The 20,827-nt window shown below is 43.8% G+C and overlaps 1 protein-coding gene across 2 annotated transcripts in view; it reads left to right on the top strand.

Moving 5' to 3' along the window:
• Nucleotides 1–20,827, top strand: part of FARP1 (FERM, ARH/RhoGEF and pleckstrin domain protein 1) — a 396,739-nt gene that overhangs the window by 263,484 nt on the left and 112,428 nt on the right. For both annotated transcript variants that reach the window (XM_030567707.1, XM_030567716.1), the window contains exons 4-5: nt 9,739–9,781; nt 11,048–11,126. In XM_030567707.1, coding sequence (XP_030423567.1) covers nt 9,739–9,781; nt 11,048–11,126 — 122 coding nt within the window. The remainder of the gene's footprint in view (nt 1–9,738; nt 9,782–11,047; nt 11,127–20,827) is intronic.

The raw sequence follows: 20,827 nt of genomic DNA on the forward strand, positions 1-20,827 counted from the left end.
TCTGAAAACTGTTCACCCATAACTCTAGACATGAATTTATTAACTGAGGGCTGAGATGTTTCTCCCAAATTCCCTCCGCCTCACATTGGTTGTTTGGCCTCTATCTGGTTTTGCTGCCCACTGTAGCCTTTTGCAACACACTGCACTTCTGTCGATGTCCTTTTGACTGAGAGTATGAGTGCAGTTTTCGGGTCTAGACACCCTGTTTTCATTGACCACCTCCTCTTAGAGGTTGAAAGACTTTACACAGGGCTGGTCTGTGTGAAACGCTCACACAATAGTAAAAACATGATTTATTAAGTTGGAGAATAATAAGATCAAAATAAATAAAATGACATGGCATAACATACCGCATCTGAGTACTTTGCAAAGCCCAGTGATATGACCTCTTCTGACAGAGAAGAGAGAAAATGCTACATGGCCAGAGAGTAAAATCTTTTCTCTCAGACTTTGAGTAGTGTGTCTGCCTCACACTGCTGTGCAGACAGAACCCCTCATCCAATCTTATCCAAATGGTTGGTGTTAAAGTTTGTTGCCCTCTCATGGGGAAGTCTTCTCAGTATTTTCAGTGTCTTCTTGAGGAAGAAATGCCCCTTTCCGTATCCCCAATATCAGGATTATTTGCTCCTAATCACTCCTCTGAGTTTCCCAGCCTTCTGCTCTCCAGCTAATGTCACAAGCCCCCATTGCCCACATTTCCTTAGACTAATCTAGGTGATAGTCTTGATTTGCATTGCCACCATTCCTTGCAATAGGAGCTGGCGTGTGTTCTCCTGACGGATACATCCTGTTTTTGTCTCTGCTCCCTACAGAGGCACTCTAGGGAGACTTTTAAATGTATCTTATCAGTTTTCCCTTACCATGGCACACTGAGTCATCTTTGAGTGCTGGCCCCTATTTCACTATGGGGTATGCAGGTGCAACATGCACTTGAGACCAGAGAGTTGCTTGTAGGCAGCATCCATTGGCCTGTGCCTGCACCCCAGCTCTCCTTGTGCCCCACACTGAGAATATAAGGGGTGGTGCGGATCAGCTGCCTCTCTAGTTCTTTCTGACTGCTGCATGGCATGTATCAGAATCCTTCCTTGTCTGGAGCTTCTCCTTTCTCTTTGTCCATATATTCAAAGTTATATTTTTCTTCCTTATTATTAGGGTTTTGATAGTTAGGGTTGGCTAATTTTAGAGTCCTCACCCCAGGAAGCCCTCACTGTCTCCCAGTGCAGGATTTGGCTTATGCCCATGATTCTGAGCTTCAAAAACTATTTCTTGTCCCCGCTCCTTTTCACTCAGTGATGACCACCAGTGCTATCTCTGCTGCCTTGGGCAGGTGCATATCTCCATCAAGTGCAGTTTCCGATGCTCCTTCCCCAGCCAAATAGACTCATAGACTCATATGTCAGAAGGGACCAATCTGATCATCTAGTCTGACCTCCTGCACAAGGCAGGCCACAGAACCCCACCCATCCAATTTTATAACAACCCCTATCCCAGGACCGAGTTATTGAAATCCTCAAAATTGGTTTGAAGACCTCAAGCTGCAGAGAAACCACCAGCAAGCGACCCGTGCCCCACGCTGCAGGGGAAGGCGAAAAACCTCCAGGGCCCCTACCAATCCGCCCTGGAGGAAAATTCCTTCCCGACCCCAAATATGGCGATCAGCTAAACCCTGAGCATGTGGGCAAGAGTCACCAGCCAGCACCCAAGAAGGAATTCTCTGCAGTAACTCAGTTCCCATTCCATCCAACATCTCCCCGCAGACCATTGAGCAGACTATCTGGTGGTAATCCAAGACCAATTACCCAAATTAACGATCCTATCATAACATCCCCTCCATATACTTATCAAGCTTTGTCTTAAAGCCAGGAAAGTCTTTTGCCCCCACTACTTCCCTCGGAAGGCTGTTCCAGAACTTCACTCCCCTAATGGTTAGAAACCTTCGTCTAATTTCAAGTCTAAACTTCCTAATATCCAGTTTATACCCATTCGTCCTCGTGCCTACATTAGTACTAAACTTAAATAATTCCTCTCCCTCCCTAACGTTAACCCCCCTGATATATTTATATAGAGCAAGCATATCCCCCCCGCAGCCTTCTTTTGGCCAGGCTAAACAAGCCAAGCTCTTTGAGTCTCCTTTCATAAGGCAGTTTTTCCATTCCTCGGATCATCCTTGTAGCCCGTCTCTGAACCTGTTCCAGTTTGAATTCATCCTTCTTGAACATGGGACACCAGAACTGCACACAGTATTCCAGATGTGGTCTCACCAACGCCTTGTATAACGGTACTAACACCTCCTTATCCTTGCAGGAAATACCCCGCCTGATGCATCCCAAAATCGCATTTGCTTTTTTAACAGCCGTATCACATTGGCGACTCATAGTCATCCTGCTATCAACCAGTACCCCAAGGTCCTTCTCCTCCTCCGTCGCTTCCAACTGATGCGCCCCCAACGTATATCCAAAATTCTTATTATTAATTCCTAAATGCATAACCTTGCACTTTTCACTATTGTATTTCATCCTATTTCTATTACTCCAGTTTACAAGGTGGTTCAGATCTTCCTGAATAGTATCCCTGTCCTTCTCCGTGTTAGCAATACCCCCCAGCTTCGTGTCATCCGCAAACTTTATTAGCACATTCCCGCTCTTTGTGCCAAGGTCAGTAATAAAAAGGTTAAATAAGATCGGTCCCAAAGTCCTTGAGGGACTCCACTAGTGACCTCCTTCCAGCCTGACAATTCACCTTTCAATACGACCCTCTGGAGTCTCCCCTTTAACCAGTTCCATATCCACCTTACAACTTTCATATTCATTCCCATCTTTTCCAATTTAACTAACAGTTCCCCGTGCGGAACCGTGTCGAACGCCTTACTGAAATCTAGGTAAATTATATCTACCGCATTTCCTTTATCTAAGTAATCCGTCACCTTCTCAAAGAAGGAGATCAGATTGGTTTGACACGATCTACCTTTACTAAATCCGTGTTGCAATTCGTCCCATTTACCATTGACCTCTATGTCCTTAACTACTTTCTCCCTTAAAATTTTTTCCAAGACCTTGCATACTACAGACGTCAAGCTAACAGGCCTATAATTACCCGGATCACTTTTATTCCCTTTCTTAAAAATAGGAACTACATTAGCAATCCTCCAGTCATACGGCACAACCCCCGAGTTTATCGATTGCTTAAAAATTCTCGCTAACGGGCTCGCAATTTCATGCGCCAGTTCCTTTAATATCCTCGGATGGAGATTGTCCGGGCCCTCCGACTTCGTCCCATCGAGCTGTTCAAGTTCGGCCTCTACCTCAGTTGCGGTAATATCCACTTCCATATCCACATTCCCGTTTATCATCCCTCCATCATCGCAAGGTTCCTCACTAGTCTTATTAAAAACTGAAGCAAAGTACTTGTTTAGATGTTGGGCCATGCCTAGGTTATCCTTAACCTCCATTCCATCCTCAGTGTATAGCGGCCCCACTTCTTCTTTCTTTGTTTTCTTCTTATTTATGTGGCTGTAGAACCTTTTACTATTGGTTTTGATTCCCTTCGCAAGGTCCAGTTCAATGCGGCTTTTAGCCTTCCTCACTTTATCCCTACATGTTCTGACCTCACCAAGGTAGCTTTCCTTACTGATTCTGCCGTTCTTCCACTCCCTGTAAGCTTTCTGCTTTTGTCTAATCCCCTCTCTGAGTTGCTTGCTCATCCAGTTTGGCCTACAACTCTTGCCCATGGTTTTTTTCCCCTTTCTCGGGATGCAGGCTTCCGACAGTCTCCGCAGCTGCGACTTAAAGTAATTCCAGGCCTCCTCCGCATTTAAATCCACTAATTCCTCAGTCCAATCCACTTCCCTAACTAATTTCCTTAACTCTTTAAAATTAGCCCTCGAGAAGTCAAAAACCCTAATCCCAGATCTACATTTGTTTATCCTTCCATCTAGTTTGAACTGAATCAGCTCATGATCACTCGAACCAAGGTTGTCCCCTACCACCATTTCTTCTACGAGGTCCTCACTGCTCACCAACACCAAATCTAAAATGGCATCTCCTCTCGTAGGTACTTCAACTACTTGATGAAGAAATCCATCCGCTATCACATCCAGAAAAATCTGACCCCTATTATTCTTGCAAGTACTCGTCCTCCAGTCTATATCCGGGAAGTTGAAGTCCCCCATAATCACACATTTCCCCTTTGTGTTTACTTCATTAAAGACATTAAAGAGGTCTCTATCCATATCCCAATCCGATCCTGGCGGTCTGTAGCACACTCCAAGCACTATCTCAGGGGAAGCTCTAGTTGCTTTTTTACCCAGTGTGATTTTTGCCCAGACAGACTCTGTCTTTTCCATTCCATCGCTTCTTATTTCGCTACAGTTAATTTCATCATTGATGTACAAGGCTACTCCACCACCTTTGCCTTTTTTCCTGTCTTTTCTAAACAGCACATAGCCTTCAATACCCGTGCTCCAGTCATGAGTACTATTCCACCAGGTTTCAGTTATCCCTATAATATCCGGTTTCACTTCCTGCACCAGTAACTCCAGTTCCTCCATCTTGTTGCCTAGGCTCCTCGCATTAGTGTACAGACCTTTTAATTTTCGGCGTTTGGCATCAGTGACATTCTTTCCCCCGTCGTGCAGAGACCTTTAACCACCAGCATCACCCGTTACTCTGGTTTCTACTCCACTATTCCTCCTTGGATCAAATCTTGGGACCGCAAGGGTATCCCCTCTCACTTTGTTTACTTTCCTCTCCAGGTTATATTCCGGCGTGGAGATCTCCCGAACATCTCCCAACCATCTCCCCCAACTTCCTAGTTTAAAGCTCTCTTGATGAGGTCGGCGAATTCTATTTCCCTCCTTGCTTAGATGAAGTCCATCCTGAGCGAACAGTCGTCTATCCGTAAACGCTTCCCAGTGACCGTACATCCCAAAGCCCTCCTTATAACACCACTCCCTAAGCCATCTGTTGATCGCCATAATCTTGTCACTCCTTCGTTGCCCCGCTCTAGGAACCGGCAGAATCCCACTGAAGATCACCTGAGCCTCGATGTCTTTGAGCCTCTTCCCCAGTCTGGCATAGTCCTCCTTGATACAGTCCAGCGAGTAACTAGCCGTGTCATTCGTTCCCACATGAAGGATAATCAACGGATTCTTTCCCGCTCCCGCTAAGATCGTATTCAGCCTCAGGTCCACATCCTGTATCTTAGCCCCTGGCAGACAGCACACCCTTCTGTTCTTCCGATCAGGTCTAGTTACAGGCCTATCTACTCTTCTCAGTAAAGAGTCTCCAATCACGTAGACTTGCCTTTTCCTGGCGACAGTGCGATTCTGCGGTCTATCCCCCACAGCAGGTGGTCGCAATTCCTTTTGTTTTGTATTCGCCCTTACAATCCTCCTATGGCTCGTACTTGGTGTCACCTCCATCGACTCTTCTCCTCCTTCTGCAGGACTAGCTGCTCGCCTCTTCTTCCTCGCCCTTTGTCCTTCAGCAGCCTGCTGTGCTCCATCTTCATTTCCCAACTCAGCAAACCTGTTCCTGAGTTCTATTTCTCCATCGCTGGCCCGTCTTTTCCTCTGCCTGGTTCTCCTAGTCAAATGCAGTAGACATGAGAGCTCCATCTTCAAAAACACCCCCTGGAGCAGGTAATGAGATGTTAGGAGTAAGGCCCTGCAGCTGTGCCTGCTCAGTACTCCTGGCACCATAACGATCCAGCTAGACTGCCCAATGGACCACACTGCCAAATTGGCTGAGGAAATCAGCAGTAGATCAGTCAGCCTAAGCCCAGCAGCAGCAGTAGCTCACTGGCTGCTCAATGCACACAACCACGGACGCCCTGCTTCCCTGTGCTCGTCTGTCTCCTAGCTTTGCTCCTCCACAGCTCCAGCCCAGATCCTGCCCTGCACCCAGCCTTCTTCCCATCCTGACCCAGCCTTGCTCCTGCCTCAGAATCAGCTCTGCTTCTACCTTCCTTGGCCCCTGGCAATCTGATTCCGACTCTCAGCTCTGACTCCAACTCTGTCTTGACCCTGGGTTCTGTCATTCAGACTCTGTCTTGGTTCTGACCATCAGCCCTGGTTCTGACACTGTTGTGACCCTTGGCTCTGGTTTTCAGACTTCAACCATTAGGTCTGACTTCTACTCCAACCACTAGGAATGACCGCTTATGACCCGATCTGCTGACATGAGACCCCAGTCTGACCAGGCCAGGGAGACCCCACGTGTACGTTGGCCAGAGTCAGCAAGGTGCATGCCCACTAGCTCTGTGCCTAACTCCAGAGCTGAGAAGGTCAGAGAGAAGGACTCTCTGGCTGGGTTCCCTCATGAGAGTAAGAGGCATTTAAGCAAACAGAAAAGCTGATCCCCTCTTAGATCCTCTAAGAAAAGACATCCCTCCTCAGACTCATCCAGGTCAGGCAAGCCTTCCGCCTTGGCCACAAAGACTTAGATCATTCTAAGTCACATGGGCATAATCAGAAGACATAGGAGCAAGGCTTCTCCAGTACCAGCTTTTGAATTGACCTCGACATCGACTGTGGTACTATCTAAGCCAAAGTACCGAGACCTGAAAGATCAGGGACCACCAGTACCATCGGAGGTCATGAGGTCAGAGAAAATCACTGGTAGTACTCTCACAGCTCCATAAGGGACCACCACCTACTACCACTCCAGTGGCATGGAGTGACAGATCACAACCTGCAAAGGTAATGGTCACTTATACCACTCTTGACGATATCTTCATCCTGCCAGATCCACAGTCTCGAGGAGGATGCAGTCTCTTCTCCAATGAAGAGTAATACAGCAGGTATCCCCTCAACATCAGGGAAAAGGGTTCTACTCAAAGTATTTCTCAGTTCCCAAGAAGAAAGAAGGCTGGAGACCCATCTTTACCCTGTGTCAACACAATGTTCTTGTTTGCAAGCTGAAATTCTGCATGTTTACGTTGGCACCCATACTACCATCCTTAGAAAAAGGCACATGATTTACAGCTCTCAGTATGAAAGAGATACTTTCATGTGGACATTCATCCCTCTTGCAAATAATCTCTCAGGTTTGTGGTAGGGCCTCACCGCTGTCGGTACAACATGTGCCTGTATGGGGTAGCTACAACTCCCAGAGTCTTCACAGAAGTGTTCTGAAAAGTAGCAACTTAGCTCAGACAAGGCGACGCCACAGGCTTCCCATACTTGGACAAGTGGCTTCTGACTGGCAGGTCTTGCCTGGAAGTCTTGACATTAAGCTTGTTGCTGCTCCTTTTAGCATCCCTGGAAATCAGTGTAAACATGTAAAAATCTACCTTGTCTCCAACACAGACCATAGAATTTATAGAAGCGATATTGGATTCAATCAAGGCGAGAGCTTATCTTCCCAGGAACAGAATTCATGACATAGGTGCTCTCAGAGGCCTGGTTACGCACAACCCTTGAACATCACTTTGGATGTCCCTTACTCTCTTAGACTGTATTGCGTAATGTGTTTATGTAACACCATTTGCCAGACTCCACCTTCGTTACCTGTAAGCTTGGCTATGAGCAGTGCATATACAGAGCAAGCATAGCCTGAATAGCATAGTAACAATTCCCTCTGAGGTGAGGGCCCCTCTGCCATGATGGAGAACCCCTTAATGTGTGTGTGACATCAGCCTATTTGCAGTATACCTCCCAGTCACCCAGAATTCACTGGCGTGACTAGTGGCAAAATGCTTGCTGAGGCTGGTTGAGTGGGAGTTACCTGATTCTATATTAAATACCTTCACTTGGGAAGTGGATAATAAACTGCTCCAGTGAAAGCCCAAGGCCAATGCACTCCTTCTACCTTGGACCAATCACTTTTTTGTTATGCCTTTCTTTCCATTCTGCTTACTACCTCGAGTTCTACAGAAATTCAGCTAGACAGGGCACAAGCCATCCTCATTGCTCCCAGCTGGCCCAAAGCCAGACAGTTTTGGTTTCCTAGCCTCCTTCAAATGTCATCCTGTCCACGTCTCAGCATTCGGAATTGTGCGGATCTCCTGACCCACAAAAGTGACAGGCTCAAGCATTCCAGACTCCATGCTCCTCATTTTGTGGCTTGGTATTTGGATTGTCAGCAAGCCTAGAACACTCTGCTCTGAAGCCATACAGGTCATCATTAACAGTAGCAGGAAGGACTCCACTAGAAAATATGTCCAAATGGAGGCGGTTCTCTGTCTCAACAGAGACAGAAGAAATTTCAGCTGTTTTGGAATATCTTCTTACCCTCAAGGTGATGGGCCTCTCTCTTAGCACGGTGCACTTTCATCTGGCAGCAGTTAGTGCATGTCTGCCAATGGACAGTTACTTGATCTTTACCTACCTGCTAACAGCCAGGTTTTTGAAGGGCATGATCAGAACCTTTCTGCCAGTCAAGAAACTAGCCCCTGACTGGGATCTTAATTTAGTGCTCTCCATACTCCCTGAGCCACCCTTTGAACTGTTAGCTATGTGTTCCATGTCTCACTGTCAATTAAGGTCGCCTTCCTCATTGCCAGTAGGGTAGGTGAACTTGGAGTGTTAATGGTTCACCCACTGTACACTATATTTCATCACGATAAAGTCTTGCTATGACTACACCCCAAAATTAATTTCTAAAACTGTTTCAGAATTTCACGCAGACCGGGAAAAATACAGGTAAGTAAATTGACTGAAGTCTCATCCCTCTAGTGAGGAGGGGAGACTTAATTCCCTCAACATGAGATGAGCATTGGCATTTTACTTCAGAGAAGGAAACCGGTCAGAAAATCACCTAGGCTGTTAGCAGAACACGTATGAGGATAAGCTGTATCCTCTCAGAGAATCTCCATGTGGATCTCTGGCTGTATCCTACTCTATCAGTTAGTATAGCTTCCTCCCCCACATGGGATAAAGTCTCACTCTATAAGGGCACAAGCAGCCTCAGTAGCATCACTTCAAGAGATGCCTCTGATTTATATTTGCAGGGCAGCTACGTGGAGTTCCATTCACACATTCATGAGATGGTGCTTGGTCCAGAACACCTCCTGCGTCCTCACACCCTCCTCTCTAAGTACTGGTTGTCAGTCGCCACCAACAGAATACTCTCAGGGACTAGGCAGTACTCGAAGAAGAAAGAAAAGTTACTTACCTTGTAGTAACTGGAGTTCTTCAAGGTGTATGGTCTCTACTTGTATTCCACTACCCACCCTCTTCCCCTCTGCTTCAGATAGTGATCTTATTTGTAGTAAAGAAGGAACTGGTGAGGCGATCAATCCGTCGCACCCCTTATGCCCTCGATGCAGCGCATAAGGAGAGCTGGGGTGCAGGCATGGGCCAACAGACTCTGCTTGCCAGAATTCTCCAGTCTCAGGTGCATGGAGCACATGCTTACCCCCTAGGGGACTACAGGTAGGGACCACACATCTCAAAGAACTCCAGTTACGGTAAGGTAAGAAACTTCCCTTTATTGACTGCTCCGACACTGTGACACAGTTTCACTTTAATTATGTTAAAATCTGGGATAAATGAGGGAGAAATATACCCCTTAATCTGTGGAAGATACTGTTTTCCTCTATTTCTGAATGTATATTGTTTCTAAGGATGAGGCACGGTGGCAGCACAGTAGGTATCTAATTCCTTGTGACAAAGAATTATATGGAGGAAGAAAAGCCTTTGTGGATAACTTTGGGAGTGTAAGCAGTCTGGAAAAATAAGTCATATATGAATAACTTAATATAATGGAGAATACTATTATGCTTTCTTTCATTTTTTAGGTGTGGCTGGACCTTTTGAAACCTATTATGAAACAGATTAGAAGTAAGTGCTTTCTTTGTCATTTACTGTATTAGTCCAAAATAGTTGAATTAGATCAACGGTTCTCAAACTGTCAGTCAGGACCACAAAGTGGGCTGCAACCCTGTTTTAATGGGGTCACCAGGGTTGGTTTAGACTTGCTGGGGCCTAGACTGAAGCCGAAGCCTGAGCACCACCACCCAAGGGCTTCGGCTTTGTCCATGGGTGCCGGGGCTCAGGTTACAGGCCTTCCTCCCAGGTCGGCAAGGCTGGAGCTTTGGCCCCTTGACCTGGGGCGGTGGAGCTGGGGCAGGCTCAGACTTCGGTGGCCCTCCTGGGGTTGTGTAGTAATTTTTATTATCAGAAGGGGGTGCGATGCAATGAAGTTTGTGAACCCCTCAATTAGATGAAAGGGGTTCTCTCAATTAGAACATTAACTTCATATTTTGTTTGGATTTTTTTGCCATCAGATATATATATCTAATACATATTGTGTGCTATTAAATTATATTCATAATGATATTTTAATCAAATCAAACAGTCTGATAATTAAAATTCATCTTTGGTAGCCAACCAATACTTTGTTTAATATCTAATGTTTATATACTCACACAACACACGTTTGATCAGTGCTAGAGTTTGTTACAATAATGAGGAAAGAATGCAATTTAAATGTTACCAATTTACGTTTATAGGCTGCTCAAGTTATTGATCATATCCCTTTGATATTGAGCATGCTGAGTCAATTTCTACCGAACACGATAATGATCATGTTTCTGTATGTAAAGTGTTTTACTTTTGTTGTTTCTGGTTTTAAACTAAACTTTATGTTAAACACATGGAGGGTTTATTCCAAAGCCCATTGAAGGGGCCAGGCAGTGGCCGATTTAGAAAGTTGTTTCAAATACTAGAGGTAACAACTTTATTGATAGTGGCAGCAAGGTGGGACACAAGGATGTGTAGACAGGAATATATGATGAAAGAAAGAAAGGGATTAACATAAACAGTAGTTTGCTTAAGGGTGCAAAATTGTCAGCAATATTCAGGGTGGGGAAAAAGAAAGAGGGAATGAAAGAGAAGGGAGTAGAGAAGAAAACATTAGTGGGAAGGTGTTAGGCTTTCTTTTACGATCTATTAAACAGAGGTTATTAACTAATCTGAGGAATGTCAAAAATACTAGCAGGAGACACAGACTAATACGCATTATTTTAGACTTAATAGTCTATTTCTGTATGAGAATGTGCAGACTGTTTCAAATGTTTCATGAATTTTCCTTGGTCTTTTTGCCAGGACCTAAGCATGTTGTCGTAAAATTTGTGGTGAAATTCTTTCCACCAGATCATGCTCAGCTGCAAGAAGAGCTGACAAGGTTAGTGATTCTGTAATTCTGTTTTTTAATTCCTTAATGGATAGGAGTGGGAGGAAAATGGGAAGCGCCAGCAGATGAGGGCAAAGGGTCTATCTGAGTATCCCTTCCATTACCTCTCTCTTTCCCGTGGGATGTAATTCACTGGAGCTCGTCGTGCCAAGGAGCACCAGGGAGATGTGATGCAGGAGCCCACCATTTCTTATTAAGCCTCAGAGGAAAGACAATGCAGCAGGAGGTTTCCAGGAGCAGCAGTGAGATAAGGGAACTAGCCAAACTCCCTTACTTTCATCTCCAGTGGACCTGAACAATGGAGGAACCTGGCTCCCTTGAGAACTCCTTTCTGCTTGGAACCATAACTTGACCATCTGGGAGAAGATAGCTCTGCCTGAGGCTGCCGGGTGCAGCGGCTGGACGACACGTTCACATAGTCCTTATGAACTCATAAGATTCACAAAAATGATTTTATGACTGAGGGGGGGAACTGTGAGGGAGCGGAGCGAGTAGGATGAGGTATGAGAGAAAACAAGGGAGAAAACATATATCTACTGCAGCTAAATTGTGTACTTAGATATGTGCTTAAGTTTTGATTCTCATTAAAATGGTGATTTAAACTTTATTCAATTTGTGAAGGAATACACACTAGCTCAGTTCTTCTATCAGAAAAAGTAGTATTGCTCTGTGTGTGTGTGTGTGTGTGTGTGTGTGTGTGTGTGTGTGTGTGTAGATATGAGGGTCAGAATGTGCGGCACATGTGATTAGAGCTGGTGAACATTTTTTGTTCAGAAAGTTTTCAGGCTGAAAAATGCAGTTTAATCAAAACCAAAATTTGTCATGGGAACATATTAGGGCTGTCAATTAATCGCAGTTAACTCATGCGATTAATTCAAAAAAAATTGTGATTTAAAAAATTAATCATGATTAATCACAGTTTTAATGGCACTGTTAAACAATAGAATACCAATTGAAATTTTATTAAATATTTTGGATATTTTTCTACATTTTCAGGTATATTGTATTCTGTGTTGTAATTGAAATCAAAGTGTATATTATTTTTATTACAAATATTTGCACTGTAAGAATGATAAACAAAAGAAATAGCATTTTTCAGTTCACCTCATACAAGTACTGTAGTGCAATCTCTTTTTCATGGATGTGCAACTTACAAATGTAGAAAATTTTTTGTCATGTACCTGCACTCAAAATCAAAACAATGTAAAACTTCAGAACCTACAAGTCCACTCAGTCCTACTTCTTGTTCAGCCAATCGTTAAGACAGACAAGTTTGTTACATTTACAGGAGATAATGCTGCCCTCTTATTTACAGTGTCACCAGAAAGTGAGAACAGGCATTTGCATGGCACTTTTGTAGCTGGCTTTGCAAGATATTTACATGCCTGATATGCTAATATTCTTATGCCCCTTCATGCTTCGGTCATCATTCCAGAGGACATGCTTCCACGCTGATGACACTCATTAAAAAAAAATGCGTTAATTAAATTTGTGACTGAACTCCTTGGGAGAGAATTATGTCTCCTACTCGGATTCTGCCATTTATTTCATGTTACAGTAGTCTTGAATGATGACCCAGCACATGTTCATTTTAAGAACACTTTCACTGCGGATTTCACAAAACGCAAAGAAGGTACCAATGTGAGATTTCTAAAGTTAGCTACAGCATTCTACCCAAGTTTTAAGAATCTGAAGTGCCATCCAAAATTTGAGCGAAATGAGGTGTGGAGAAGTCTTTCAGAAGTCTTAAAAGAGCAACACTCCGATGCGGAAACTACAGAACCCGAATCACCAAAAAAAAAAAAATCAACCTTCTACTGGTGGCATCTGACTCAGATAATGAAAATGACCATGTGTCGGTCCACTCTGCTTTGGATTGTTATCAAGCAGAACCCGTCGTCAGCATGGAGGCATGTCTTCTGGAATGGTGGTTGAAGCATGAAGGGACATATGAATATTTAGCATATCTGGCACATAAATATGTTGCGATGCTGGCCACAACAGTGCCATGACAATGCCTGTTTTCACTGTCAGGTGACATTATAAACAAGAAATGGGCAGCGTTATCTCCTGCAAATGTAAACAAACTTGTTTGTCTGTCGGATTGACTGAAGAAGTAGCAGCACTGAGTGGACTTGCAGGCTCTAAAATTTTATATTATTTTGTTTTTGAATGCAGGTTTTTTATACATAATTCCACATTTGTAAGTTCAACTTTCATGATAAAGAGATTGTACTACAGTACTTGTATTAGGTGAATTGCAAAATACTATTTCTTTTGGGTTTTTTACAATGCAAATACTTGTAATCAAAAATATAAAGTGAACAATGTACACCTTGTATTCTATGTTGTAATTGAAATAAATATATTTGAAAATGTAGTAAACATCAAAAAATATTTTAATAAATGGTATTCTATTATTGTTTAACAGTGTAATTAATCTCTACAGGATGGTATCTCCACCTTCTCCTCTTTGGCCATTTTGTGAATCTTACCCTTCATTTCCTTTGATTTTTATTTAAAAAATGGCCTGGATTAATCACAATGAAAAAATAAAGGCCATGACATTTTCTTTCATTTCAGTCAAAAATATTTTTTTGTTTCAACATTTCTGATTTTCAAATTTTTCAGAATATTTTTGTTCTACAATATGTTGATATTTCATCTCTCTGTTCTGATCCAGAACAGAAACTAATTTTGAAAGGTTGAAATTTCCCCTGGGGTGAAAATCCTGTTTTCCAAAAGTTTCCCTCCTATCTGTGTAATCTCCTTTATAAAGTCCATCCCCACCTTGGTGTTCCTCTGCATTTATTCCTGACTTTTTATTTTGGTAAGTGACCCCCGGAGCAGAAAAAAAAATATTAATCCCTTTTCCTGGCCTGGAAATTGAAAAAAACTCAGTTTTTATTTGAAAGGCAGGCTAAAAAATATTAGAGGACAGGACTCAATGAGAACTCCTAAGATTGTGTGACTAGCAGAGATATTCAGAGCTGGGAAATTATCAAACTGAATATTCTGTAGCTTAGTACATGTACTGTAAATAGATTTTAATTTCTCTTTCTGTACTAAAGACATGGTTCTGAATCCTGATAACTTTTTTTTTCTGTTGATTGGTTGATTGATTGATTTTAAATTTGCAGGTTAAGAACCTTGTATGTAAATGTTAAAGCGTATGTGTGGAATAGTTTGCCTGGCTGTAAAAAGAATTGGAATGTCAGACTATGCCTATCTTTTAATGGGTTTCATTATTGCCAGAAAAGGAGAGGACCTAGTATTGGTTTTAAAAGGAAATTGATGTACACCTAGAATACATCATTTTATGTATTCTGTCTACCATGTTTATACAGTCCTAAAATCTAGTGGCCATAATGACACAACTCTAATTAAGATTAGCTACCATGTGATGTACACTATATTCAATTAGGTTAGAAAAGCTAATTTGCCATCCTCTCTAGCTATGTTTCTGTGTGTCTTCTTCCCTTTCTCCCCTAGTAGACTGCTCCAAAAGGTTACCTTCTTGCAAGACCCCATTAAAATCCAGGCTAAGTACACAATATTGCAGTCCTAGATTTATGGGTTATACTGCAAAGTCTGTATTAGGGATTAATCTATTTGTAGTTTTCCTCTGTGCTGTGTGTATAATTTGTGTATTTCTAAGTAGTCTGCAATAGTCAAACCAAACCAGCATGATCGTTGTGCCAGCTTCTCTCTCAGTGCTGATTAATGTCTGTTTTTCTACACCCTCACCTGGAGCTATTACTTTGCTTTCTTCTGACAATACAATATTATTGATGAATTTTCTCATGAGAAAATTCTTCTGCATGATCTGAAGTAAAGCTGCTCTGAAATATCTACATATTAAAATTCGATGACAGCCACTAGTTGAGGGGGAGGGATGGCTCAGTGATTTGAGCATTGGCCTGCTAAACCTAGGGTTGTCAGTTCAGTCCTTGAGGGGGCCATTTAGGGATCTGGGGCAAAAATCTGTCTGGGGGCTGGGCCTGCTTTGAGCAGGGGGTTGGACTAGATGACCTCCTGAGGTCCGTTCCAACTCTGATATTCCATGATAAGAAGTTGAGGCCAGTTACCTTGTAATTTAGTGTTGATTTTGTGTGGTACTACTGTCCTAGTGGGAACTGGCGTCACCATGCTATCAAAAGCCTCATATATATACCAGTAAGCAAGATTAAAAAAATAAAATTAAATCATACAGAATGACTTAGCTTTCCTAAAGAAGCATCCAATAGTGTGTTCTTTGGTCCAGGTGTGTAATCCACATGTTTGCATGTGTGAAGAGGGGAGAGAAGAGACATTTCAGCAAGAACGTAAACAACTTTAGTTTTATAGTTGTTACGACCCAAAACCGGTCCATGATTTGTCTTGTGCACAGCTATGATATATCACAAGTCCACTGTAATCACTTTCAGCCTACCTCCCTGTCTATTTTGATTAATCCTTGTTTGGTTTGTAACATCCTCTGACCATCATCTTATTAAATAGTGAGTTTTTTAACTCTACTCTCCTGAGAATGTGCAAGGCTATAACCACAAAGCACAAAATAGCACTTATTATTATTACCAGCTTTGTCTGAGCTAGTTCATAGTAAGTGCCATCCTACCTAGAACCTTGCAAGCAAAACATACTATTTGAAACAAACAAAATATATAGATACAGCATTAACATGGCATGGTTAAAAATCACACTGCATTATCAAAATATATGCAGTTAATTTCGTGATTCTGTTTCAGAGAAAAGAAAGCTGCCATCAAGTTGCGCCCTTCTTCAATGTACAATAAGTTTTGCAGTGGTGCTTCTATGGAGTGCTCACTCTTAGAGCTCGGTGAAATTTTTCAGAGAAATACGTTATTTGCCAGAAATGCAGTTTGTCTGCCCTGAACTACTCACAAATTTGAATAGTTTTTAACAATTTTCCCCCATTGTTTAGACTGGGTGGTGGTGCCTTTGTTTATTGTCATTAGCTCAGTCGTTAGGGGACACTGTGATGTGAGAAACTTGGGTTTAGTTCACCACTCTGCTGTATAACCTATATTGTAGTGGTTAGGGCATTCACCTCTGTTCAGTTCCCTCTTCTGCCTGGTGTGGTGAAGGAATTTGAACGTGGATCTCCTACATTGTATGAGTGCCCTGAATGCTGGGAGAAGCCGCGGCCCCGTGCCTGCCAGTGACAGAGAGCACCGGCGCCCGCAGCCTCAGAGTTCTCTGTCCCCTGCAAACGCGGGGCCGCGGCTTCTATCCCTTGCTGGGCACTAGGCGGCGCACATCAATGCACCGTGTTGGAGACCACTGACTTAAACTGTCCGGCTTGAAACCCCGCTATACTGTGACCCCGTATTTATCGCGATGGAATTTTTTGGATCCCAAACATCGCATTATAGCAGGGTTTCACTGTATTTCAAAACTTGTGGAGACAAGAAATAGAGATTTTAAGTGAAATGTTCTTGATCATATTTGCTGTTTGACTAGTAATCTGTGATCAGAGAGGTGAGCAAATGTAGACTAAAATGTTCTTTAATTTTTTTAAAAGAAAGTACAAACAACTGCATTATAAAAGATTTTGAAGTATCAATTTTCCAAACATTTTCTGGGGATTTTGATGCAGGAGTCTCTGATGTTAATACTAGTCCTGTGGATAACTCTGTATCCCTGCTTGTTGCTTTGAAAATGGGTCCGTAAGGATCTGGTTTAAATGCACTAGAGCAAAGAGATGCATAATGAAGGAAAAATTAGGCAATATCTGATCCTGATTCTGCAAGCCTTCTGTGTTCGGAACTCCCATGAAAATCTGTGAGATTTCCATGCCTGGAGGTCTGACGGGATCACATCCGCTAACTGTACTGACTTTTTATCTTCTTGTGTGGCAGTATTACCCAGTTGCTCATTGTGCCTTTGTGTGGATGAAATTATTATATGTGCATCCTTCAGAGGAGACCCTTGAGGAAGGATTGTCAGGGTGTTATCCTGGGACTTAAGTACCCTGATTCAGTTCCCTGCTCTGCCAAAGACTTCCTTTGTGAACTTGGGCAAGTTACTTAGTCTCTATGTGCCTCACTTCCCTTTCTGTAAACAGGGATAATAATTCTTCCCTAACTTGCAGAGGTGTTGTGAGAACAACATTCAAGATTGTGAGGTGATCAGATACCATAGCTAGATAGAGATGTTTAATCAAGGTCTCACTCCTCATTGTCCGGCTATGCCAGAAGGAGGACAGGAAACACTGGATGTGGTTTAAGTAGACCACGACTTTATCCCTACATGTCAGGGAGGCACCGGCGGATAAAAGTGCTCAGGGGGTAAGTCCATAATCATTTACATATACCTGAGGGAATGCTGCTGTCAGCCCTTCCCCTGCACCCATTCTGGTCCCCAGCCAAACTGCTGCTGGGATCTCACCACCCCCACATTTAAATGAGGATTAAGTCATAGGAGCCCCTAGCCCTCCCCCCCTTTCCTTCTCCTCCCACCCCCAGTTTTTCTCCTTTAAAGGATACGTCCTTTAAATCCTTTCCCAATCCATTTTATCTGATCACCATATCCTTTCTCTATTGAGTACCTGCACTGGACAGCCATCACAAAGAGGTGCCAGCTGTCAGCTTGGCTGCCTTCCCCTGCACACCTGGCTGGGTTCCCAGACATCTCTGCCTGCATATATATAACTGCCCCTGGAAATTTCCACTACATGCATCTGACGAAGTGGGTATTCACCCATGAAAGCTCATGCTCCAAAACGTCTGTTAGTCTATAAGGTGCCACAGGACTCTTTGCTGCTTTTACAGACATCTCTTAACACCCCCAAAAGTGTCAGCTCCTGTCTGACAGTAAATTCCCATGCTCCCTGAATAATTCTGGTGCCCCCTATGCAATGTATGGATGTGGCTACCTCCCTATTCACATGCTTCCTAGCTTTGCCAACCTAAGGGGGCTACACAGTTCCCTGCCACACTCTATGTTGCAATGAGTCTAACAAAATAATTTTTATTCCTTGGAAAAGTTCCAGGATCTGCCCCAAGTTCTGCTTAGCTCTGATCATTATGTCCACCCTTTTACATGTTCCCAGATTATTTTCTCTGAGGTGACCCACATCCTTTTTATTAGCAAACTCCTTTCCCCAAATGACCATTGCAACCGAAATGGGGAAAAAAATTCCAGAAATGTTTTATTCTGCACTACTCCTTTTTGTATCCAGGCGGAGGGGCATTGCTGGACGCACCGCCTGCCTGAGTAATACCCCCAAACCTGTACCTCCTGAAGCAGCCAAGTAGATCTGTAAATCAGCCATGAATATCCATTCCTCCCTCCACAGAGACACTCCATTAAAATGAAACTGTTCCAACATCCCCAAATCTGCCTTCATCTCTCTAGTAAATGTTATTAAATGGTGAGATCGGGCTATGCCTGTGTTGACTGCTGCAAGTCAGGCACAGAATGCCTGCCCCGCAAAGTGAAGATGCCTTTCCTACGCAACCCCCCAGTAGCTCCTAAAGCTTATTCTGAGGTGGGTGTCATATACCCACTAGAGTGTCTAGCTCAAGCCCCAGGTAGGTCAACGTAGTGGGTGACCCTCTGTTTTTAACTTCTCTAAGGGTACCCCCAGTTTTTTAGACAAGGCCTAAAAGTTGTCCGTCAGACTAATACACTCATCTGAAGTCACTCTGCCTGCAAACAATAGTAATGTACTACCTGCTGTAAATCTGCTTCCCGCGTCACTGCCCTATGCCAAACAGGATATTGTACATCCCTTGGGTACAACTTTCTCAAAACAGAATTGTCTTTTGAAAGAGAAATCCAAAAAGTTCAAGTCAGAAGGATGCAGTGGTGGAAAATCAGACTTGATATCACACTTGACCATCAGTGCCCCAGGCCATAAGCCCTAACCATGTGCACAGCCTCATCAACAGAGGAATAGCCAACAGAACACAAGGCTGGGTCTGTTCCATTGTTAATTGAACTGCCCCATGCATATCACAGGTGATGAATTAAGTGATAATCACCCGGAACTTTCTTAGGCACTAACCCTAAGGGAGAAACACACAAGTTCTGTATAGGCAGATGATTGAATGGTCCTGCCTATTCTCCTTTAACTCTTGTATAATCTTTTTCTTTACAATATAACCCACTCCCACTAAGGACTTCAAATTTTTGGACATCACATTACTGCTTTCCCTCATAAAGGGGATCCTAAGCAGTAAACCCATTCAATAAATATGCTCCATCCATCTTATTAGGGAAATCTCAATAGAGTACCCTTAACACCTCCAGTTTACCTGGAGGTGGTGCTCTTATACAAATCAGGACTGCCCGGGGGGGCGGGGGGGCAAGTGGGGCAATTTGCCCCGGACCCCACAGGGGCCCCCACGAGAATATAGTATTCTATAGTATTGCAACTTTTTTTTATGGAAGGGGCCTCCGAAATTGCTTTGCTCCAGGCCCCCTGAATCCTCTGGGTGGCCCTGGTACAAATCCCTATTTTCAACTTCCCCGCCACACCCTTTCCTGTGCCTTGGGCTCCATATCCTGAGCCTGCCTACAGGGGTCTGTGGGCAGCAGGTGACTTGGCTCCCATTCTGTTTCCTCACTGTGGCCTTCCCATACTGTTGTGGCAATTGCGGGCTGCATGGGCCCCAAAGTGCATTTCATAAGCCTGAATTTGCAGATGCGATGAAAACAACTGCTTTCATTAAATGCCTAACAGATGTGATTATGAGCCTCAGGCATCTGGCAGGCTTGCTGCAGAATGAACAGGCCATTGTTAGTGTGGAAACCAGGCCCTCATAGTGTCATCCACTCTACCACGGCATATAATGCGGCATGTCCCATCAGATCCTAGTTTGTTTCCACATTCAGTCTAAACAGTTTGTCATAGTGAAACCAAGCCATGCCCCCAAATGTGTTATGTGCCCATCTGATTATATGCATCTATTTGAACAATACTGGGCTTCTGTCTGGATAGGCCTCTGCAGTACTTCCAGCATAGAAGGCAGGAAGGCAGCTTCCCAATTTTCCCATGCTCTAACCACCCTGACCACTTGGCTATCTCATTGCCCTCCTTGCTCTGCCCTGGTTTACTGTCTGTCAGCACCTCCCTAGGCAACAGTGATGACATGTCTACATATTCACCTCTCTCAAAATTTTATCTTTAGTATTACTGAGAAGGTGAACTCCCATCGGGTCAGCCACCCCAGCATACCCACATTCATGACTGGCTATCGGAGCACCCTTGGTGCTCTGTAGCCCCCCACCCCGCTGGCCCTGGGGAAGCAGTTCTGTCCTGTCCAATTCAGGTTCCCTATCAGCGAGTGAGTTGTAGGGTGCTTATAAATCACCCCCCAGTGAGAGCTCCCACCCCATGGCAAGGAGTCTGCCATGTCTAACTTTTGCCTGCCTCCCATGCTCAAGTCCCTGCTGAGTTTCCGTTATTACCACTTGCAGACCTCCCAGCCACCCACCCGTTGAAGCACCCAGCTGCTGCAACAACTGAAGGTTGGCTTGTAACAGCTGCGTTATGCCATTAGCTTCTGTAGAAGGTGTGTGTAACCCAGACATCCCAGACAAAGCTTTAGGATACCCGATCCCTGCCATGGCCTATTTACTAGTGCTGCTACCCCTCTAAGTTCGGTGGCTGCTGCCTTCTGGTGGGGGAGGTGTGAGTGAGAACCCTCTCCTCCCCTACTTAG

Source organism: Gopherus evgoodei, chromosome 1, assembly GCF_007399415.2.
Source record: "Gopherus evgoodei ecotype Sinaloan lineage chromosome 1, rGopEvg1_v1.p, whole genome shotgun sequence".
NCBI classification, from domain to species: Eukaryota; Metazoa; Chordata; order Testudines; family Testudinidae; genus Gopherus; species Gopherus evgoodei.